This window comes from Malaya genurostris, chromosome 3, assembly GCF_030247185.1.
Source record: "Malaya genurostris strain Urasoe2022 chromosome 3, Malgen_1.1, whole genome shotgun sequence".
NCBI lineage: Eukaryota > Metazoa > Arthropoda > Insecta > Diptera > Culicidae > Malaya > Malaya genurostris.
In genome coordinates, this window is record NC_080572.1 from 121,386,519 (window position 1) to 121,411,397 (window position 24,879).

Below are 24,879 nucleotides of genomic sequence, written 5' to 3' on the forward strand. Positions count from 1 at the left end.
AAATCGGTCTTGTCCTGTTCGACACGTTATTTTTTTCTAGCTTTCCATAGATATAACATTTATTTTCCTGAATGTGTCACTTGGCAAATATATGCCCGAAAAACAGATTGACTAAGTTCACCGGTGTCGAATTTTGGAAAAACATAGGAATCATAGAATATTAGGTAATTAGATTAAATCCGAACAGTTCTAGAACTTTCAGATTACCTAGTAAATTCGAACTCAGAGACAGCGTGAGAGACAAACAAAAAAAAATCACAAATCATCGTCTGACGGCAGAAGTAGAGAATAAAAAATAGGCTTGTGATGCGATGTGGAATGGAGGGGTTCCCATAGCAAAGCAAAGCAAAATCTTGGTATTACATTCCTTTTGTGGAATTTGGCCTTTCTGTTTCAACAGACTTCGCAGCCGATTATTAGTGTACAGAATCATTGCATGGCTAGCACTATGGATCCTACTGACACTAAGAATCCTTTCAGGTCGAGGCTGGAAGGATTCGTAGTGTCAGTAGAATCGTAGCACCAGCCATGCAATGGTTTGTACACTCTGAATCGACTGCGAAGTCTGTTGAAACAGAAGGTCAAATTCCACTACAGGAATGTAACACGAAGGCTTTGCTTGGCTTGTTGGTTGAACTCATGGAAAAGAAAGGAGTCTAACATTAAATAAAAATTAAATTGGAACTCCAATGGACTTAATGAAATTATAAAGAAGTTTCATGTAAGGATGAAACAAGCAAGAATGTTGCGAACTAGGACATTGGATAGTCTACCTTGGGTACGCAAGGAATTTATTAGTTGAGATCTGACATCAAGCTTCTCCACGCATGTCCAAACGATATGATCAATATCGCGATAACTTCGCCACAAGCACAATGATTAGTCTCGGAAAGTTCAATTCGAAGGAGATGTGCATCTAACGTGGACATGAGTCTGGACATCACACGAATGAAGTCCCTACTCACATCCAGTCCCCTTTGTCGACATTTTAGGAATAATTGAGTGCATCCACCGACCCAGCTCATCTTTATCCCAAGAAGCTTGCCAGCTGGCAAGTGTTCTTTAGCGAGACGCGCTATAGAATTCGTTGAAAGCAATCGGTCTCATAAATTTCACCCTCAATAGCACCACGTTTGGCTAAAGTATCGGTTCTCCCCTTGCCTGGAATGGAGCAATGAGCCCGGGACCCAGGCATTGTTTCATTCTTTGTCCAAGAAAAACGGTTCATTTTCGCCAGCAGCGTATGAGCGGAAGGCTTCAATTGACTCAGAGAAAATAATGGGTTGGAAATAATGTGACGATTACACTCAAACTATAATGAATTGCTTCTAACTCTGCTATATAAACAGATGCAGTTTCTTGAAGCCTAATTGAAGCCGAAACATTATTGTTGAATATACCAAACCCAGTAGCCTCTTCAATTCGTGTTACGTCCGTGTAAAACATTTTCTGAGTCAATATGCCTGAACTAACTTGTAAATATTTTTGGGATTTCCATCGAGCGTAGGTGTTCCGAGATTCCACGCACTTCGCGCTGCAAGGATGTGTCGAAAAATAAAGTTGAGTCAGGGATATTTAGGAGGCTGTCACGGATAGGAATATATCTTGAAGGGGCCGTTTTCCTGTGACATATGGTTAAAATATACTGTCTTGAATATTGTTTGAGATTGAAGCTCAACTAGCCTTTCGAAGTTATTAACAACCAGGGGATTCAGTACTTCACATCTTATTAGCATTCGCGATGAACGCTCCCAAAAAGAGATCCTTCAATGGAAGAACTCCCGCCAGAACTTCAAGACTCATTGTATGTGTCGAATCCATGCAGCCTGAAGCAATTCGCAAACAACGATACTGAATTCGCTCAAGTTTGATAATATGAGAGTTTGCAGCTGAACGAAATCAAACGCATCCATATTCCATCACTGAAAGTATCGTTGTCTGATACAATTTTATTAGATCTTCCGGATGAGCACCCCACCAAGATTCTGTTATTGTTCGAAGAAAATTTACTCTTTGTTGGCATTATGTTATCAGCTACCTAATGTGTCCTCCCCACGTGCATTTGGAATCAAACCATACCCCGAGGTATTTGAAAGTCAAACCCTGTTGGATCATTCTTTCCATCATATGAAGTTGAAGCTGCGCGGGATCATGCTTTCTTGAAAAGACGACCAGCTCTGTTTTTTTCGCAGAGAATTCGATATCCAGGTGAACAGCCCAAACGGACAAGTTATCTAAGGTATCTTGCAATGGTTTTGCAGGTTAACAACTTTGGGTCCAGTAACTGAAACCACGTCATCATCTGCCAATTGTCTTAGTGGACATGGGGATACTAGACAGCTGTCAATGTCATTCACGTAAAAATTATATAGGAGCGGACTGAGGCATGAGCCTTGCGGGAAACCCATGTAGCTAATTCTGAATGTAGCCAAATTGCCATGTGAAAAAATACATGCACTTCTCTGAGAAAGGTTGTGCAAATAATTATTTATAACCGCTGAAAGTCCATGTTGGTGGAGCTTGTCTGAAAGAACATCAATAGAAAATGAATCAAATGCTTTTAATGTCTAAAAATACAGATGCCATTTGTTGTTTTTGAGCGAGGGTAATTTGGATGTCAGACGAAAGTAATGCAAGGTAATCATTCGTCCCTTTATTTCTTCGGAAGCCAAACTGAGCATCTGACAACAAACCGAAGAATAATTTTTTCGAACAATTTTCTGATGCAGGACAACATCGCCATGGATCTATATGAGTTGTGATTGGAAGTTGGTTTCCCCGGCTTTTGAATGGCGATAACTTTCACTTGCCTCCAGTCAGGTGGAACAATTTTTGCTCAAGAAATTTGTTGAACAATTCCAACAAACGTCTTTTTGCAAGGTCGGGCAGATTCTTGAATTAAAGTTGAATTTAATTTTGTCCAACTCATGAGCGTTATTGTTACAAGACATGAGTTCTATGGAAAATTCCATCATTGAAAAGGGGCTATCAATGGAACCATTATTTGGAGAAGACTCCCTAATAATGCTATGCGTAGGAACAGAATCTGGACAAACTTTCCTCGTAAAATCAAATATCCATCGGTTCGAGTATTCCTTACTCTCATTTCTAGCGTTAAGATTCCTCATTCGTCTGGCCGTATTCCAAAGAGTGCTCATTGAGGTTTCTCTTGAAAAACCTTCGACAAAATTTCTCCAATAGCTACATTTCTTGGCTCGAAGTATGCTCTTATTCAGGGTGGCATGTGACCGGGAAAATCGGGAAAACCGGGAAAAAGTCTTGAATTTCGTTTCACCGGGAGAAACCGGGAAAAAGTGTGGAATTTTAGTGCAAATCCGGGAAAAAACTTACTAGCCCTAATCGTAGTAAATCATGATTTTCCTGATTAAACAAATGAAAAGTGGGAGGCAATACTCCATTTCGTGTTTAAGTGAGAACTTCAGTAAAAGTTTTGAAACATCGTATTGTCCCACACAGGCTTTATGGTACACAATCCATTGAAGATTGATCCCTTGTTTCGTTCAACAATTGTAAGGGTATGGCAGTAATTTTTAATAGATCAGAGAGCATTCATTAGTTGTTATCAACAACAGCACATAGAACGGATGCTTTTGCTGGATTTCTATTAAATTTCAGAATAAGTTTGCATAATATGATTGCAAAAGAAATATCAGGTATAAATAAAATTATGAAAAATTCTTAGGAGCCTTCATGTTTTTGAGGGGGTAATGATTGTCCTAATTTCATCATAATTTGTCTCAGTAATGTCATCTTGAGACAATACTTGTGTTGTAATCTTGGTGTTGATTTCAATAGGATTCACAAAATTTAAAAAGCTTTCGACTTTGACCTTGTCCACCGTTTGCAATAAGTATTTGATTTCCTTCTTTGAGAGCTAAAATTGGTTTCCGAGAGTTTGTGAAAAACCTTAGAAAGGTTTAGAAGATGGTTTGATTTGTTCAGTGAATGTTTAATGTTTAATTTATATTAAACATCATTACCTATGGATTTCATAGTAGGATTCACAAGAATGCGGGTGTTGATGTCGACGAAGAATAAAACCTAGATCATCTCAGTTACTAGAGGCATAGATTGTTGTTGTTTTCCCAGAGCGACAAGACCATTTTAAGAATTTTAGAAGGATTTTGTTCTGTTTCGCCAAAATTCACATTTGAAAGAATATCGTATATGTTGTTAGATGGAATCGGGAATAGAATTGTTTCTTGTAATCCGTTCACGAACAGTTCAACGAGTTATTTCTCCTCCAAGAGTAAGTGAACTTTAGTTCTTTATTTAAGAATGATAGTTCTCTATATAGAAATGAAAAAAAAATCGAATTCTTAGAGGATATATACAAGTTAGTGGCGTTTTCGGAATGTTTCCTGGTTTGAGGAATCTGGTAGAGGTTACACACATTCGTGACCTTTGATAACGTATAAAAAGAGAATGATTGTTGGTAGAAACACATGCCAAAAGTACTCACTATTTTTGAATCTGTAATCTGTAGCTCTCATATTATTTGCGAAGAAACATACAAAGTTTCAGAAGAACGGAACCAAAAAGGTTAAAAAAGAGATAAAATAAATGGTATATAAAAAAGAAGAACGAAAAAACGGTTCAATAGAACTAATTCTTTCGGCAGAACTATTAAGTTTTTAGCGATTCTTTGTAATGAACGGTTTTGCCCATCTCTAGAATAAACTTCTAGTTTGAATCTCAAGAGTCTTAAGAACTACTGATTTTGCAGAAAGCCTTAACAAGACTCATTTAGTGGTAGTCTTACAAAAGACTGAATGGTTCGGATAATAACAATTTCAATTTTAATTATAAGGCTTTAAATTTAATTCTTAATTATTTGGCTTTCAAATGATTGATGGTATTTTTGGCTACCTAGAAAACACTAACAATAATCGAATTTGGGATAACAGCTGCACTTAAGAGAATTATTGAAGAGAGTATGAAGTCTGAAAAAAATGTGTTGATTTTTAGACAAAAGTGCAAGAACGTTAATGCTGTATTCCTTCGTGAAATGCAAGACTTATCACTTTTATCATAACCGCTGGCCAGCTATGTTTCTTGTTTTAATCCTACTGTTACCTCGAATTAATTAGGAATAGTCAAAAAGATTGAGTTTTTATCTTGAAGAGTCAGTACATACTAATAACATTAGTAGCAAAGTAACAAACGAAATAAAGATGAAATACATTGAGCTGGGTGGTACTGTTGGTTCTAAAGATGAATATTTGGACAAATTGTGGATGAGATTTTTAAACGTCGTTCCAAGGATTCTTTAAATCTTAAATCTTCTATTAAGCGAATCCTCATGCTTAAACAAAAACGTTTTGAAAGTCTTGTGGCTCAGCGTTTCGTTGATAATGCTATATTGAATGCTGGGAGCGTAATTAAAAAAAACAGTACTCAAAATCATATAATCGACATAAGGAGGCTTGGCCTTCCAATTTAAGTGGACTGTATAAAATTTCGGTAAATCGAATTAAAAATGCGCAGCGTTCTGTTTCCACGTCATTACGACGGTAGCTTTATTTCTACTCTGAGTGAAAATTGCTCTACAAGGTAGAGCGCATGTAAAGCAAAAAAGTAAAGAGCAAAGAAGAGCAAATAAACAAAGGTTTTCAAATACAGGTGGGAACATATTATTCATGGTTCATCCATCATCCCCCGCGTTGAAATGACAAATTTCAATCCTCTAATATCTCCTCTCTGTCCAACGGTAGTAGTGATATCTCCGTAACGCCTCGTTTGCATTCACGCCTCGTTTGCATTGTTATCGTCTCCGGGGTGTGTCCTTATAATTCTACCGAGCGGCCACTGCATCGGTGGAACGTTAGGATTATTGATAAGCACCAAAGCTCCTGGCCTAATTTTGGTGATTTTGTACCACTTCTGCCGATTCTGCATCTCCGGTAAATACTCTGCAAGCCACCTTTTCCAAAAGTGCTGTTGGATGACTTGCACTAACTGCCAACGTGACAGCGTCGAAAGTTTCAGATTGATGTACGAAGGCTCAGGAATCGATTGCATTTGTTGTCCAACAAGGAAATGTGCAGGAGTAACAGCGGTTAAATCGTTTGGATCATCGGAACAGGGCGTCAACGGTCTCGAGTTGAGCACTGCTTCGATCAGAACTAGCACAGTACTAAATTCCTCGAAAGTTAGTTTATTGCTGCCGACGACTCTTTTTAGATGGTATTTGACAGATTTGACCCCCGACTCCCAAATTTCACCGGAGTGTGGACTTCTCGGAGGAATGAAACTCCAGCTAATCGATTGACTTCCACAAAACTCTGTCAGTTGCTTAGCGTGTTCGTCAGTAGCAAACAGTTTTCCTAACTGTTCCAACTCAGCTTCTGCTCCGATGAAGTTTGTCGCATTGTCTGAGTAGATTTTGCCCACCGGTCCTCGTCGTCCAGTGAAGCGCCTCAACGTTGCAAGAAAAGCGTCGGTGGTTAGACTCGATACAAGCTCTAGGTGAATGGCGCGTGTACTGAGGCAAACGAACAGGCATACATATCCCTTGGTAATCATCGGTTTACGTGCTTGTGTAAGTGCTCTAATGAAAAACGGTCCCGCATAATCAACGCCGGTGTGAAAGAAAGCGGGAGATGGTTGCACTCGGTAAGACGGCAGATTTCCCATCAACTGCGTTGTTTTTATCGGATTCGCTCGAAAGCAAGTGATACACTGTCTAATTACCTTTCGTATTACGTTCTTAGCCTGCAGTGGCCAGAATCGTCGGCGTACGATTGCAAGTAAAGCCCTTTGTCCTGCGTGTAAGTTGTTCTGGTGCTCGTGACGTATCAACAACTCGGTGAATGGGTGTATTGCTGGTAGCAGCATTTGATGGCGACTGTCGTATGGGATGAACGCCTTCTTCACACGGCCACCAACTCGCAGAATTCCATCGACTGAATCAATAAACGGATGAAGACATCGGAAGCGATGTGTTTCACCTTCCCTTATCGCACGTAATTCCGGCAGGAACGCTTCCCTTTGCACGCATCGTACTATCAATTTCAAAGCTTCTTCGAGTTCATTAACTGTCGGGGACCCCTTTGTCAACATCTCCCGTCCAGAAAGTATATAATGTGAGAATCGAATCACCAAACTCATACATCGTTGCAATCGATTGAAAGAACCAATTCGGTCAAATAACGGTAGCCTTACATGGGGGACAATAAGTGCTAAACATGTTCGCATTTCAGGTAGATATTCATCTTGCAGAGGTGGCGGTTGTATAACCCTTACTGTGTCTTGGTTTAACTGAATTGGTCCATTCCACCAAATGTATCTGTGGATAAGATTCTGAGGCATTTCACCTCTCGATATTATGTCGGCAGGATTATCGAATGAGGAAATATACTGCCATTGATATTCCCGGGTTAGTTTTTGAATTTCAATCACTCGGTTCGCTACGTATAATTGTAAATCAGATGTCGATTTCCGAATCCAGCATAGTACGATTTGTGAATCGCTCCACAGCGTAACACGATCAAATTTGATACTGACCGAATTGATTATCTTCGCTACCTCGGGATAAAAGCAGAGCAGCAAGGAGTTCGGCTCGCGGAGTAGTTATTGGTTTCAGTTTTCCTGTCTTCTTGGGTAAAATCCTCGATCTGCTGCATATAAGCTTCATCGTGACAGTGCCATTCGGATGAATGAGACGCGTATACAAGCACGCCCCATACGCTTGGTCTGACGCATCGGAAAACCTGTGGAGTTCCACGAGATTCGGTCCATCACTGAGTATCCATCTCGGTATCTCTAGGTCATTCAATTTTGGTAGTTGAGATCGGAATTCACGCCACCTTGCAGTGAGAACATCGGGGATGGGATCATCCCAGCCAAGATTCAGTAGACCGATTTCTCGAAAAATCAATTTCGCTGATGTCACAACCGGTCCGCCTAAACCCAGAGGATCGAAGAATTTTGCTATTTCACTAAGCACCTTCTTGCGAGTTACTGTCTGGATTGGTTCTTCAAGTGGCTGAATCCGAAATGAGAACCAGTCGAGAGGAGCATTCCACACTACTCCAAGAGTTTTTACAATTTCCATATTAAATGCATCTTCAACGTCGAAAGTAGTACCCCAGAGGTGTTTCGGAATTTCCTGTAGGATGGTGGGATCATTTGAGCACCACTTATGTGCATTGAAGCCACCACGCTTAAGTAAACTCAACAGTTCTTGACACAATGACTGTGCCCCTTCGATTGTATGCGCTCCGCAGAGGGCATCATCAATGTAAAATGATTTCCTTAGTACGGGTGCAGCAAGTGGAAACTCCTTCCTTTCGTCATCGGCTAGCTGAGAGAGTGCCATCGTTGCATGAAACGGCGATGAAGCAAATCCGTATGTCACCGTGAGCAGTTCGAAGATCTTTAAAGGTTGTGAGCGATCATCACTCCATAGTATGCGCTGAAAAGGCGTATCTTCAGAATTCATCAAAACTTGCCTGAACATTTTCGATATATCGACTGTAAACACGAATCGATAGCAGCGAAAATTCAGTAGTATAGATGTCTAATCGCTTTGAACGATTGGGCCAATCATGAGTGTATCATTGATAGACACTTCTGTCGAAGTTTTTGCCGAACCATCAAATACGACCCGCAGCCTAGTTGTGGCGCTATCTGGTCGCAACACACAATGATGTGATAAATAGTATGCTGATCCTGGACATTCGTTCGGGTTTATTTCAATGCATTTCATGAGTCCGAGTTTCTCGTACTCACGAAGGAATGTGGTATACTCAGCCTTCAATTCAGGGGATTGATCCAAGCGTCGTTCGAGAGATAAAAATCGTCGGGTTGCCATCTGAAGTGAACTTCCCAGTTCGTTCTTCCGCTCGTTAAAGGGAAGACGGACTACAAACCGTCCGGATGTTGTTCGTTGGTGAGTGTTCTTGAAATGTTGTATACAATCATCAGTAGTCGCAGTAGACGTTCGCTGTAATTCTTCGGCACATTCGATCTCCCAAAAGCGTTTAAGTAGGTTACTGAAATCATTCTGATCAACGACGTTACAAAATGTGCGCGCAATGACCGGTGTGTGTTCAGGTATCACACCTCCGACCACTCAACCTAATTCAGTGCTTCTAATCGGAGGAAGGTTTTCAGCAAGATTAATTCTTTTTGATTTGATCAAGTCCCAGAAAATTTCTGCTCCTAGCAGCATATCAATCCGACCACGTTTATTAAAGTTAGGGTCCGCAAACGCAATGTGCGTTGGAAGGTTCCAGTTTGTCACGTCGATCGATGTTTCCGGCATATCGCTTGTAATCTTCGGGGTTATTAACAATTCAAGTTCGGTTGAATAATTTGTAACTCGAGACTTAATCCTTGTGCGTACTACTTTGCGAATCTTTGTTGTGCCTCCATTCAAACCGCTGACTTGATAATTCGCATAGTGATTCTGAAGCGCCAGTTGTGCGGCAAATCGTTCAGTTACAAAATTGTTCTGAGCATGAGTCGATGAGCGTTCTGCAAGAATGGAGAAAGCCATCATTGCCATAGGCTAAAACAACTGCGGTCGTGAGTAGAGTTTGCCTCTCCGATTGATTAGACGACGCACAGAGTACCACATTTTGTTGTTTTGTTACCAGCTCAACGGTAGGAGCACCATCTGTTGCTGGTTCTGTTCGAGAACCTCCTTCTGATTTTTTCTGCGGGGCAAGTGATGGGTTTACAGCTGTCTCTGTCTTTGTTTCTTCCGGATGCAGTAACGTGTGCAGGGTTGTTACGAAAAATTTCGAAATCAAAACGCGCGAAATCCGCGCGAAGTCGAAAACTAAAACGCGCGAAATCCGCGCGAAGTTGAAAATTAAAACGCGCGATATTCGAGTGAAGCGTTAGACAACTGTTTTTATGCAGGTGATACTTTACGCAGTACTTGAAAATTCACATAAATATAATTTAAAAATCTGCATAAGTTTGTCATATGAACACAATAAATAAGTCCGCATACAGCATGTCACTTCGAGAAACCCCATGAAAACGATTTTATTTTTATTGTCCATCTTTTTCGATGTCCTTAGTTATGGAGCAAGATTTTTTGCAAGCGTATGAGTAATATCAACAATATGTGCGTAAAAACAAATTCCGGCGCTTCTTTTCCTGATTTAAATCAATAAATCTTCCATATGGTTGAAAAATAAACTAATCAGTTCATTCTGCTTAAAATTGCAATTCAAGAAAAGTGTCTTAGTCTAGAACTCTTCGATTTTTCTTAAAACTGCTCGAGAAAAATTATCTCAGTTTCAGTTTGCTTCCACTGACACATTTGATTAGCAACAAACACATTCCTATGTGGATTTCCTCTTGCAGCAATTTTTTTCGTAGCTTCTTTAAGTAAACCCGTAAAATAGGAACCTTTAATTTAACATGCGGAAAGCAATGGAAATGACATGTTGTCGTAAAACTATTTATTTTTCCGGAAAACTACTTCTGTAACAGAAAATATTTAGTTTTGTTTATTTTGTGTAGCGCAATCTAATACAAATGCTTTGAAGCAGTGTTGCCAACTATTTTTATTAGGGAATTAAATTCTACATTCATAAAATGTAAGCAATTTTCCATCAAACGTCGGTGAAAAATTGTTCCAAACTGATATTTCATACAAAATGTCAGGCTTAACATTTATTTGAGAATAAATTAATGTTAAAAGCGATTGTTTGAAACTCAGTCCTGCAGGCCACTTTAATAAACTCGTTGCACTGCATATATCAATCTATGACAAACGTGCTGAATAAAATGTACGGAATACACAAATTACCAACACAAGTTAACTTGGTTTACTCTTGATCCTTAATTAATACTCTCTGATGTACGGAAAATGTTACAGTAAAAATAAAAATGCTTACAATTGTGATTTTGAAAGAAGTGAAACAGATTTCATCGAATATATTTTTTTTGCTTCGACATCTTTTTGCTCGGCAAACATTTCCTTATTGGTAAAAAGAATTTTAAGGTAGACCACATCAGGATGATCTGATTCACTCTTTTCAATTTCAGTTTCAATTATAATAGCCCCTTCTTCTGTTGTCAGATTTTACTCTCAATGACTTTCTTTTTCTCCTCATCTTTTATTCTTTTATTTGGATCAGGGAAAAGCCCACTGGAATTAGTTTCTGTCAAACTTGTTCTCCAGCAGGCATAAAACCTCCTCATCTTTTGCATCAATAGATCAAAATTATCCAAATGATACATTTCCTTAAATCTAGTGCTTCTATAGCAACTAAATCTAATGAGACAGTAACATAAGAAACGATTTCTTGATAACATTACGTGATAAATGAAAGTCGAATGAATTGAAACATTTGTTAAATATGCGGCACATGCTAGCAATGAGTTCGTTATATCCATAATTAGTTCTAACATAGGGAATCCGAAGAAAAAATAGGAAAACTACGACGTCGAATGTCAAATTGTAACAATTGAAAGCTCTGTGTGCTTTAAAATTTAACTTGGTTTCCAGAACACCCAGGTCCTTAACAGACGATGCGCGTTCGAGAACAGTTTGTGGCATATTATAGTCGAACTTGAATACAGACTTTTTGCTACAAAAAGAGACGACGGAGCATTTAGTGGCATTTAAACCATTTTGAAATATGAAATACGAAAGTCATCGGCGAACGAAAGTTTCATACACTTGATCGAAAAATTTAGATCGTTGAGATACAATAAAATTATGAACGGTCCAAGGTGACTTCCTTGAGGAACTCCAGATATAACAGCACATGGTGAGGTTGTACAGGCTCCTATTTTCACTATCATTTCATTACCAGTTAGATATGATCGAAGCCAATTAAAAATGATCCGTTTAATCCCAGTCTACTTAACTTGGAGATCGTTATGTGATGCTTGATTTCGTCGAACTCAACAGGGAAAGTTGAAAGCATGGATCCAAGCTGAGTCTCTGATATGTAGTATGTAGTCAGAGCAACTATGTGTTATAAAATCCAGAACTATAATTTCAAACAGCTTCGATACAGCGCACAAAGCAACAATTCCAAGGTAGTTGGATACCATACCCTTGTTCACATAGGATTTCTTCCATATTTCAGAGAAAAAATCCAGAACGCAAAGAACAATTGAAAATGTTGGATAGTGGAACCAATAAATTATTAGAACACTTTCTTATCACCACAGATGGAATCTCTGAGCTTCTTCGTTTCTTTTATTGTCAGACTTCGCTTCGTAAGCATGTCGTGTAAATTTTGCCTCAAGAATGCGATTTTTATCATTCACAAAATTTGTTACCATATTATTGAAGAATCGCATTCCATTGATTACATTCCCTGCATTATTGAATGTATTATCATTAAGACTATATCTTCCATCTGATATCAATATCCTTGAGCGCAAAATGTTGAAATAGCAACTTGTATCACTCGAGATCGAAAAGCATAAAATCGAAATTTTGTCCACTGAAGAAAACATTGGCTAGAACCGCCTTCTAGTAAATTTTAGTTTTATCAAGGTGAAAATTCAACCATCTAGACCAATTGCTGAAACGTTCGCCCAACTTTAATTTTTTAGGGTTTCATAAAACTCACAAGCTTCGAAAATTTGCAAAGAATTTTGTGGAATGATGGTTTTTGACATTCGCGCGAAATCCGCGCCATAGCATCAAAATTATAGCGGAAACCGCGCCAAATCCGCGAAATCCGCGAAAACCGCGAAATCCGCGCGACCGTAACAACCCTGCGTGTGGTGCTTTTTGTTGCACTTACGACATGTACTCATCGATGAACAATCGGCAGTGCGATGTCCTCTTCCCAGGCAGTTAAAACAAGATCCAGACTTTCGAAGCAATCCATATTTATCACTGATACTCTTCTTCTTGAATTCTTCGCACTTATAGAGTTCATGAGAATTGTTGCACATTGCACACTTTTGTTCATTCGAAACCACTAATGTCTTTGATTTATTCATCGGCCGAACAGCCTTTGTATTTTCCACTTTAACACTGTTTGTGTCCACTTTTTCCATAACTCTGCATCGTTGTTTCAGGAACTCAATAGTGTCCGAATAGGATGCCAACTCTCCTGGGCCTTGTTTCGTTTCCCAAACTTTTTGCGTATCACGATCCATTTTCGATGCTAACTGATTGATCAGCATTTGTTCTCCCAAACCGTCAACAGCGCGTTCAAGGTTTTCCAATGCCTGGACATTTTTGACACAAACGTCAACCATCCTGCGAAGTTCGATTGAACTATCTTTCGAGATTTTTGGTAGAGAGAAGATAGCATCGATGTGTTTATCGATTATCAAGCGTTTATCTTCAAATCGATCAATCAAAATCGCCCAGGCAGCGTCATAATCACCGTTATTGATGACATCTTGGTCGATTATTCCAGCTGCTTTTCCAACAAGGGCGTTTCTAAGATGGTACAATTTTATTTCTGGTGATTCTGTAGCGTATCGTGCCATAACGGTCTGAAACATGGCTTTGAATGAATACCATGCTTCGTACGTTCCATCAAAAGTGGGCAATGGAACTGTCAACGGCGGAATGAACTGCTGTGGTGCAACGACAGGAACCATCGGTCCAACCACATTTCCAAAAGCCGAAGGGCCTGGTTGTATCTGTGGTTTTGGCATCAAATCTTCTAGTAGAATGTTCAGCTGAATCGTAAGCTCGCTATGAAGAGTTTCGAACTCAACATAGTGATTTTCTTGTTCATGTCGTCGTTCATCAGAAAGGGGTAGAGCATATATTTGATTTTGAAATTCGTTGTACTCAATGTAACAATTCTCAACAGTCTTCGCATGTAACTTCAGGAAATGCACATTTCGAATGTTCGGGTTCGGTACGGCGTCACTATGCATAAGTGCTTTTTTCACTCGGGTCAGTTTTCCTTTTACTGCTCCTCTCTGATGAACGAGAGCTTTGAATGATTCTTCCATTACGCGTGTTTCTTTTTTCCTTTGTTGTAGTAAACGTTGATCACTAATCGACTGCAATGCGTCAGTTTCGGTTTCTTCCATTCACAAAGCAATTCGAACACGTTCGAACATGTTCGATCCAAATAGCATGTACACCATAAGCTCGAGATTAGCAGTCACGTACACCTAATCGTCGCAATTTTCCGATAAACTTTTCAGTATTTTCAAACTAGAATCGAGATTTTCCATAGAAAACTCGTCAAATTCCGAATTCCGGGCGTTCCGGTCAATACTTCAGATTGGGTAAGCCGTGAACACGTCGACAGCATACACACACACTCGTTCGTTGCAGCGTCCGATCGAATGTTTCTCTTTCGCGGCAGATTCAAGTTTTCCCGGTGGAAAACCCGTCAAGAACAGTCTCAAATCACTCCGAAAATATCCGGCTTCCTAAGGACCAAAAAGATGGCCTTCCAATTTAAGTTGACTGTATAAAATTGCGGTAAATCGAATTAAAAATGCGCAGCGTTCTGTTTCCACGTCATTACGACGGTAGCTTTATTTTTACTCTGAGTGAAAATTGTTCTACAAGGTAGAGCGCATGTAAAGCAAAAAAGTAAAGAGCAAATAAACAAAGGTTTTCAAATACAGGTGGGAACATATTATTCATGGTTCATCCAAGGCTGTCGAACCGAAGAAACAGTTTCTAATCAAGAAAAGAGCTTATATTTTCACTCTGCAGATCTCCTAGTTTCACAAGCGGAAGTCGGTTCGGGATAAAATTCATACCACAACCACAAGAAAATCGGTTTAGCCATTTAGAAAATTGATCGCTCAAAAACGTTACATTCATACATACATACACAATTTCTGATCTTTACGAACTGATTCGAATAGTATATGACACTCAACCCTCCGGGCCTTGGTTCCAAAATAGGTTTTCGCAGTAATTGCATGTAATCTATATGAGAAAGCAAAGAACGATTTCTTCCCATTGTTATGTGCACTTGGCATAATCAATATTTCATATTTCTAAATCGAGATACTCAAAAAATACTTTATTTCTCAACTCTCGATGTTTTTTTTGGATATGGGATTTCTAGAAATATTCAAAAAAATACTGAACATAGGCGATTTGAGCCTGTTATAGAAACCGGGAGTTTTTTGTCTCGCGCACCGGGAAAACCGAAAAAAAAACGGGAAATTGAAATCGGCAATTCACTTGCCACCCTGTCTTATACTTGGTTTCTGAAGTAAAGAACTTTTCAAAATTCTGAGAAGTTCCTCATCCTCGTTTAAAAAAAGTCTTTAAAGCATTTCGTTTCGCATGTTTAGCATCTGAGCACTCTTTGTCTCACCAAGGGTTTGGAGGCTTCTGTTAGACGATGGTCCAAGAAATCGTTTGGTTTGGGCTTGTTCTGCGGCCTCCAGAATCGAACAAACGAGGAAGTCATATTCTTCAAGTGGCGGGAGCTCTTCCATTGTGTTCAAGGTACTTGAGATACTACTTTGGTATTTAATTCAGTTAACATCTTTTATCATATGGAATATTAACTGAATTAGCAATACATTTGTTACTGCTAATTGAGATGATGATTGGTAAATGATCGCTACCGTGTAAATCAGGAAATACTATCTGTATTTTCGAATTGAAGTCGAGCAAAGAGATAAATCTAAAGCACTTGGACGTGCAGGAGGTCTTGGAATCCGTGTCATGCTACCCATATTCAATACTGTCATGTTGAAATTGTCGCAAATATTATATATTAAGGATGATCTGTTATCATTGTAAACGGAACCCCACATCATTTCGTGCGAATTGAAATTCCCCAGAATCAAACGTGGAGCAGGAAGGGTTTTGACCATTTCATTAAGCTCGTTGTCCAACTTGTGCTCTTGGAGGGATATATACCGAAGCAATCCTTTAATGTTTATTTGACAAGCACCAACTTCTGTACTAAAAGTAGAATGAATGTTTAATCTATAATAGGAATAACATTTCTTAATTCCTAAAAGCACTCAACCATACGGAGAGTCTCTATCGAGACGTATAATGTTAAAGTTGCAGCGGATGATAAATTATCCATCAAATGATACAAAACCTGAGAGAACTGGCCATTGAGCTGATAACTGCTTCAAAAAAGTTTTAGCTATTGGGAGGAATGCCGTTATGATGGTTTTTAGAGGTTCAGAAATATTGAATGCTGCGAAAATCCATTCTACCATTTCTGAAAACTTCAGTAATCCTGTTGGTGAATGTAAAACGGAGCCCAATGGATTATTGTTTTTTCTTGTGCTAGTTCCTGGATTGGTTTGTGAATTTGATGAACCAGGAGGCTCAGTTTTTGCTTTTAAATTTGGCTTTTTAGATTTAACACGGGGAAGGTGTAATTTTAGGTGTCTTTTTGGTAATTAGGGTAGGGGGCTGGGGGACTTCTTTCTCTTAGCAGAACCTTGAGGAGTGACTTCACTATTTTCATCAGTGTCAGATTCCTCTGACTCTATATTTGAAAAACCGTTCTCTGTTTCGAGTGGGGGGACATCAATAATTGTTTTAAGCATTTCTGCATATGTGCGCTTAGGCCGTGCTTTTAAAGAAAGCCCACAATAAACACATTTTTCAATATCTTTATCGCAAAGATTATTCTTATGGGGCCCTTGACATTTGATACATTTGGACTTATTACTACAATAAATAGCTTTATGCCCAAATTTTGTACAATTCGTGCAATTCATAACATGCGGTACGAAAAGCCGAACAGGAAGACGAATTTTATCGATATAGACATGGCTAAGCAACGCAGATCCGGCAAATGTCACTCGAAACGAATCTGAGGGACGATAAGACTTATTTCCATCAACAATAGATGCTGAGTACAATTGCTTGCACTCGTGTATCTTAACTCCCTAGAACATGGACTTTTTGAAACTACCAACTCCATTTTTAAGTAAATCATCGGCTGTCAGACTTGCTTCAGTGACAACACCGTCAATTTCCACCTTCGATGGAATGTAAACTCTATTTTCAACAGCAAATAATTTACAGGTTACAATTTAGTTCGCCTGTTTCAAATCGTTAACAACAACTCGAATTTTATCTCTATTAAATTTAGAGACTTCTACAACTTCAGAAAACTGTGATGTCAAATCCTTTGTAATTCGCATCAAATTTTATTTCTTTTCTTTGCGTTTGAAAAATACTGTCCATGGCCCACTGGTAGTGTAGTAAAACTTCATTCAATTCAATTGAAACTGAATGTGGAACACATTGACGATCTCTCTACTGCAGTAAACTTCACTCTCTGACACACACAACGTTTGCTGACGGCCTGAACGAGCAGCATTCAGTCCATCACTCGTTTCTTTTCCAATCGAGGCTCAGTTTAACCACCGTCAGTTGATCTCTTGAAGTAACAAAATATCTCCTTCAATAGTGTGATAGCGGCCTTCAAATGAGGTTCATGTAAATATTCGAATTGGTTCAAGATAATATATAAAAAACAAACCAGATAGCTGAAATATTTATTACCGAATACACATAAATTAATTGTTTCCTCCTTCAGTTTTCATTTTTAATACTTCATTTATAATTCTATTCATTCGAACTTGCTTACTACCAAGAGCGAAGACAATGAAGCAGTTGGACTACTGGGCACTTGAAACTGAGCAAGCAAAACTTCAGATGACTAGATACGATTATTCAACTGACAATGAATTCCAAGAGCTTTACTTGAAAATGGCAGCAAAAGTCAAATGAATTAGTAGGGATATGCTGACCGAACACCTGTTGAATCACTACTAATTTGATAATAAAGTGTTTTCAATCAAATCAATCAACTTAATTCCTTACTCAGTTGTTAGCTAGGGACCTTAGCTATCCATTGATGTATATATGTCCGCATATTGTGCACTTAGTAAAAAGTAATAAGCTTAAAATAAAAGGGTGCCGGTACCCGAACACTCTCCCCTACATCTGAACTTTTGGCGTTTTTATACTGTTTTCGCATCAATTTACTGTATAAAATTCGACAAGTGCTTGTAAATTTTTCATACATTGTGAGCGTAGTGTTTTTAGTCATCGATCTACTATGTTTTGGAAATTAATCCAACCGCTGACTGTATCCAAAGAGATTATGGCTTCATCTGGGATTCCACAAGGCAGCCTTCTTGTACCTCTGATGTTGCTCCTGTACTTCAACTATGTGAATCTTTCTTTGGAATGTCCACGCTTATCTTTCGCTGATTATTGAATCTCAAATTATTCCAAATAGTTTGATTCAACGAGGATGCCGTTTTCCTCCAACACTAACATGATTTTTTTCGACTGATTTGTCTGGGGCTATGTTGTTCGCCGACATATTGAACAACAAAATAGACTACCCTGCAGTCCTGAGTGGAATTTGTTTAAATATACGTAGCTCAGAGTTCTTCGGAATAATCGATTACCTCTAAACCGTACAAATTATGGATATAACGCTGCTATTATTGGTCACATGTCACATTTTTATGTAAAAATGTGTACTCTTTTGACAATATGTATCACAATTGATCATGAAAACTAAATATGGTGTCAAACGTAATATCAAGTCATAGATTGTAAGAATCCGTCAACTATTTACGGAGATATCGATATTTTTGTGTAGTCGATTTTTGAGCCATATCTCAATAGTAGGGGTTTTGAACGAAGGATGACGAAATGACGCTAGGAATCAAAATTAGACATATTTCGATAGAATCGTTTTTGAGTGATTGAAAGATTTGCTCAACAAAGTTATCCCTCCCGTTGCAAGAGAAAATAGAACTCAGTATAGACTTTGAATGTGTAAAATACTCAATATAGAGAATATTGAGAATTTTATTGTTAAGCATAGATTGTTGTATGAATAGATTCTCTTGTTTCAATAATGCGAGATTACCTTTACTTGAGCATTTGGATTTTTTTAATGTTTCAGTTGAACAATTTATCACAATATTAATAAAAAACTTATGCAGAAAACCGATGCATTTCACTTAAATTACATATAAATAAAATACTTTTTGTGTGCATGCATATCATTATCTATCTTGCTATCTATTAATCCAACAGCACTGTAAAATCATCGTGGTTTTATATGTCGTTTCTCATTCGTGAGGTATTATTTCTTTGATTATTCTGTCTATAACTACTTGTCCCCGTACAATGAATATCTACAACCAGCTGTGTATAGCATACAATTGAAAATTCGTTAAAAATCAACTGTATGAAAGCTCGAACGAAAGAACCCATAAGAGATTACTGGTTTGCTTGAAGCGCATCTACAGGAGAATTGCTACTTGGTAATTGCTTTTTAAAGCAACCGTTAAATTTCTTACACAAATTGAAATCACTACTTGGATGTCTGTTCTCTGTGGTATAAGTGACGTAATCGACAAACCGCACTTTATTTTATCCTCTTAATTTTCTTGGAGATGGTTAAATCGAATTCAACATTTTGATAGCTGTTATTGGGCTATTGAACAAAGTTGAATATAGAATGGGTTGACTCTCCTAGAGATACACTGTCAATCTAGGCATAAATGTCCCATATGTATGTAAATACCAAAAAGTATATGACAATTTTATGCTAGCTGGAAAGCTATTATACTTCAATGACAGTAACTTTTATGAAATAAATTCATGGAAGAAGTTGAAGACATTGCTACATGCTTTATAACTGCTATGTAACCTGAAAAGCATAAGAGGCAGAGCTTGTGGGACTTACCGAGGGTTGCCAAACCAGTTCTCAGTAACGAATATTTGATTTGATCCAGCGCGCACACCAGTCACAATGAAACAGAAAATATAAGTGTGTGTCAAGTTACAATTTGTTGATGTTTTTCTCATTCAGCATTTATGACCAGAGATTGGTATCCGATAATCAGAACTAAAATATAGAATTCAATCTTGTTTAAACTCAAAATCTACGTGCTATTCGATATTTATGGTGAAGTTTATCATTGTACTTATTGAAAACGTGCGTGCTTTCAATATTTGGGGTTTTAGAACATCAACATGCAAAATACTATTCATTCATTTTTATTTCCATCATATGAAATTTAGGGCTAAAAAGTCGAAATGGTTTCAGATATTTTTTTTGTGATCAATACTAGTTTTTCATATAATTAAAACAGTTGATCAAACGCAATGAATAAAAATGCATTTTTTGAAATCGAATGAATATTTCATTCACTGGTCATAGTGGTAGCCATTTACACAAGTTTTTCCATGCATACACAGCCGTGACAGAGCGTACAAATATTCTCTCTGGTAGAGAGAATGTACTTCCCAAAATAAAACAAGTTTGCTTCGCACATATAGCGGCAAAAAAATACGTATAAACGCAGACTAAACTATACCCAATTTCTTTAAACTGAATCAATTTGTATTTGTATTTCTTTGTTGAATCATAACGAATACGGTAACTGATATGAAATCATTACTTAACTTTGTCGTGTAGTGTGTCACTTTTTCATTGTCACATTTTGTTACGGTGACCAGTTGGCAACCAAAAACAGTCAATGCGAACATGTCGTAAAAGTTAGGTTACCGAAAAGTTACGTCAGAACTTATTGTAACTCAGTATGATGTGATGTGAATTAGGAACATTATTTTAACTTCATTGTCACCATCATAATACGACCTGTTTCGTCGTGTATGTCATGCGACCATTATAAAGCATCTGTTTTATATTATTTTTATGAACAAGTTGGTGCTACTTGGGTTACTGAACAAGTTGGAAGATCAAATGACTGACACATCCGGTATCGGAATAAGTGTCGTAACCGATCTGGCAATCGTCGGAAAACTAATCATTTCCTCGATTAGAAGTACCTAGTATCATTCCATGAAAGGCATCAAAGCTCATACATTCTTGGTAGTTGATGTAGAGGTCTTTTGTAGGCTTACTGACCCGATTAATTGTACGTTATCTTCCGGCCTACCTGTGCTTTTATGTCGCCAATGAAGTTTTACATTCTGCCGTAGATGCTTTCTTCTTTTCCTTAGGTCTCGTCTCGTTTGGATGGTGTACATTTGTGATGCTGTTAGTGAAGAAACGGCCTTTGATTTTCAATACACTATATCCATACACTTTATCTTGTCTGACAAAGCATCTGTGGTGCTACGACATCGAAGCTGAGAGTTTGGAACTGATCATGCAATATTCGATCGCATCCTGTTTTCATGAGTGTCTGTAACTCATTTTATTCTTAAACTGTATGTAATTTCACCTTTGAAATGTTCCTTTTAAAACAGATGTGCACTTTAAACTGTGGCTCTACAATTTAGAGCCTATTAGATTCCAGAGTATTTGAATCAAGGCATTTCAATTAAGAAACAATAACCTTGTTTGGGGGGAAAGAGCTCAATCCGTTTTTACTGGTAAGTCCTAGGTTATAGTTAAAACCTCTCAAATAATTATCAATAAAAGTTAATGTAGTCAGGTAAGGGAAAAATGAAAATTAAAAGATAGCGTTTGAATTAGTACAGATGAATTTTCGACGAAAATCAACAGAATACCGTTCCAGAGTAGTGTCTGTTTTGTGCTCATGATTTTAAAAGGAAGTAAAAAATTCAATATGTTTCAATAAAAACTCTTTGATTTTCAGTATGCAAGGAATCATACTACATCCTATCGGCGTACATGACTCATTTAGCCGGTCATACGCAAAGCTTTGTCTGTTGTCAGGTGTGTAATCTGAACATCGATAAGAAAAGCATGGCGCGACATCTACTGCTGCATTCAATTGGTTTGTACGAATGCGTTTACTGTCTGTTCGGAGCCAACACCAAGTCTACAATGGCACTGCACGTTAGTAACGCTCACTGCTCTAAACCTTTGTACTGTTGTGTCCGTTACAATAAAAAGGTTGGTTATTTCTGTTGTTTGTGTTTAGTATAAAATGAACTATTGGAAATTTCGTTCTTTTGATAGAGACCCGATGGCGTGGATTACCCTCCAAACAAGATTGAGTCCATGGAGTTGAAGACAATGAGTTGCACAGTTTCTCCGGATCTTTTCAAAAGATGTAACTATACCACGGAAATGTTGAACTACAAACCGACCGATCTTAACATGAATCAAACGATGTCGTATCCAAAACCGGTGCAGAGAGTAGTTTCGAACGCGGTTGCTACTACAGCCACTAATGCATCATCGTCAAATCCCGCGGCTAACATTCAAATCCAGATAACGGATGAAGCTGGTCGCCCACTGATTATTTCCATTCCGGTTCAAAACAGTGCTCCTAAATCGACGGGAGCACCTGCACCCAACACACAACCTCCTCCGGCTGCTGTTGTACCTTCTACTGTTCAAATGCCAATGATAACAACGGTACAAGGTGGTGTACCAGCAATATCGCAACCAGCTCCGCTTCCGGTCATCAGTAGCGTACAAGGAATGGCAACGCTTCCTCCATTAACCGCTATTCAACGTAACGACAACCTCCCAATCATCAGTAACGTTCAGAGTGTTGCTCAATCGTCCAACAGACAGTCGGCGGGATCACCCAATTTGCCATCATTAACCACAATCGGTGCTGGCGGTATGGTTAACATACCAAACATTCCAGGTGAGATAAACATTTTTCGTATAAGAGACTTATTTTGGCACAGCTCACCTTTATGTCATTGCCACAATGTCAACTGAGGCTTTGAAAGAATTTTCGATCTTTGAGTCACCTGGCATAACGTTTGTATATCACAATTCATTATAACTTCTGAAAAGTGAAGAGTCGGCATAGTGAGTGTTTAGCTGAATATTAATATTTTTTGTCATTTTGGGTTGACAGTTGTTATTGAAACGGTATGGAAGCCATCTGGCAAAGATATCAGGTAAACATTACAAATATCTGCAAACAGGTTTGCAAAAGTCTGTGATTCCTAAAAAAATGTCTGCGGGTTTTCATTTCATCATGAAGTATGACGCTAAGAACTAGCATTTGACGAAAGTCTGGTGCCCATCATCGTTACCAGATATACAGATTTCTCGGTATTTATACAGATTTTTGACCTCTATACCGCAATACTCCCAAAATACCGATAATTCACGGATCATACAGATAAATACCGATTTTGATTTTTAGCTTGAATAGACATGAGAAAAGGTTGTCGTGGGACCTTTTTTTTGCTCACCTAAATGAGTCTTGGAGACATTTTGTCGTGAATACGATTTACTTTACTATGGGGTGCCTTTTCAAAATTTACTCTCAGAGAGATTGATAAGTTTTTGATCGTGAATATCTCTTGTTGTATCTAACGAATCAACATAATTTTTGCTACACGCCATCGGAAATATGATCACAATTTTATGATAAAATTTTCAGTTGTGTGACATAATCTCAAATAATTCAAAATTAAACTTTTCTGAAATGTTTGGTATAAACGAGTATCAAAGGGGATAATTCATAAGGCGCGTTTGCCTTTCTCGTATTTTTAAAGCTTATAGCTCAGTGATCTGTGAAAGGATTTATATAATCTAACTACCAATAGAATCGAAATTTTTCAACTTAAGCGTGTAAAGAAAAAGCATTGAAGTATTTCAATAGTACAGTATTGAAAAACCTGTCTCATTTGACCCATCACCAGCCAATCAGAACGCGTTCTGAGGAAGAAAACAAAATATCTGCTGCTGTACAACAAATCGTTCGAGAAAATGTTCCGAACAGTGTTTAATATCGTAGTGAGTTTCACAATTTGGTCCTTCTGAAAGGCAGGAATGAATCCCGTACAGCATCTGGATAGTTTCTTTCAATGAAATGCAATTAAAATTCTATATGCTGCTATTTTTATAGCCGTTAGGACCACCCATTAGTGAAAAAGCTACAAACGAAATCGGGTAAAAAAAAGCCTCTCAACAAAAATTGGATCAGTTTGGATTCTATCGCCACTGCGAGCAGATGTATTTTGTGTCGTTTGCGAAGCTAGTTTTGCCTCCGACAAGAGCGATTACGTCACAGCTGCCAGTCATTTGCATTGGTGAAAAAGCAACGCTGGAGAGCATTACACAAAATCAGCCGTTCTAATGGCTCTAAGGAACTATTAGGATTTGTTGTTCGCAAATCGAAGGGAAATGCCTTCAGTTTAGTGCAAATCTAGAACTGTTTAATTTGATTTGTGCACTTTTCGCTGTGTGAAATTCACAGTAATCTAGATCAAGTGAAGCCTTCTTTGTTTTTGCGAAAAAATGTGGAAAAGTGGAATGCTTGCATAATTCATACAATTGATCAACTAATTGATATTCGGAAGTGTTAAGGAACATGTCAGTTGTTTTCGCATTCACGACATCCAGTTATGTCTCTGACATTACCCACCCGCCTTTTTCTGTTACTTATGTAGAAGAGATTTTGATTTACACAGGACACTTAACCTAACCTTATCCAATTTCACACATTTCTGAAGATTTTCCATGTTTAATCGTAGTTTACACAAAAAAATAAAAGTAATCAATTTGAAATAGATTTTCTTCTACTCCGAGTTTACTTTTATTGCTGATATCTATTTGTACTATTCACACTTAAATTGGTTTACTGATTTCATCTGTTCCATCCTCGTTAGCTGATTTTTTCATTTCATCACAGCGGTACCTTAAGGTACTGCTGTCAACAAATGTTTATTTTTACTGATTTATCAGTACAATGAAAATGTTCGATAGTTCGGCTGTTCTAAACTCGTCAGAAGATGAAAAAATACCGAATGAAGTTTAGTGTGTTGAATAAACGAAAAAAATGTTGCAAATCACTTCTGCCGATATGAAAATTTTCGGAAGAACCCTCCTTTTCTTGGTTCCATTTTTCATTTGCAGGTGTCGCTACCGGGAATTCAGTTTTGCAATAATGTGCCAATAGCTCAAAACCATTTAAATAAAGACAAAAAATAGACTTTGAATCAAATGGCATTGACTTCGGTTGACGTCGGTTCATCCTATAATCGGCGGCATAAATAAAATGTGA

At 38.1% G+C, this 24,879-nt stretch overlaps 1 protein-coding gene across 1 annotated transcript in view; it reads left to right on the plus strand.

Moving 5' to 3' along the window:
- The window catches only part of LOC131433950 (uncharacterized), an 86,112-nt gene that overhangs the window by 55,922 nt on the left and 5,311 nt on the right, over positions 1 to 24,879 (plus strand). The window contains exons 11-12 of the mRNA XM_058600570.1: positions 21,535 to 21,794; positions 21,861 to 22,500. Coding sequence (XP_058456553.1) covers positions 21,535 to 21,794; positions 21,861 to 22,500 — 900 coding nt within the window. The remainder of the gene's footprint in view (positions 1 to 21,534; positions 21,795 to 21,860; positions 22,501 to 24,879) is intronic.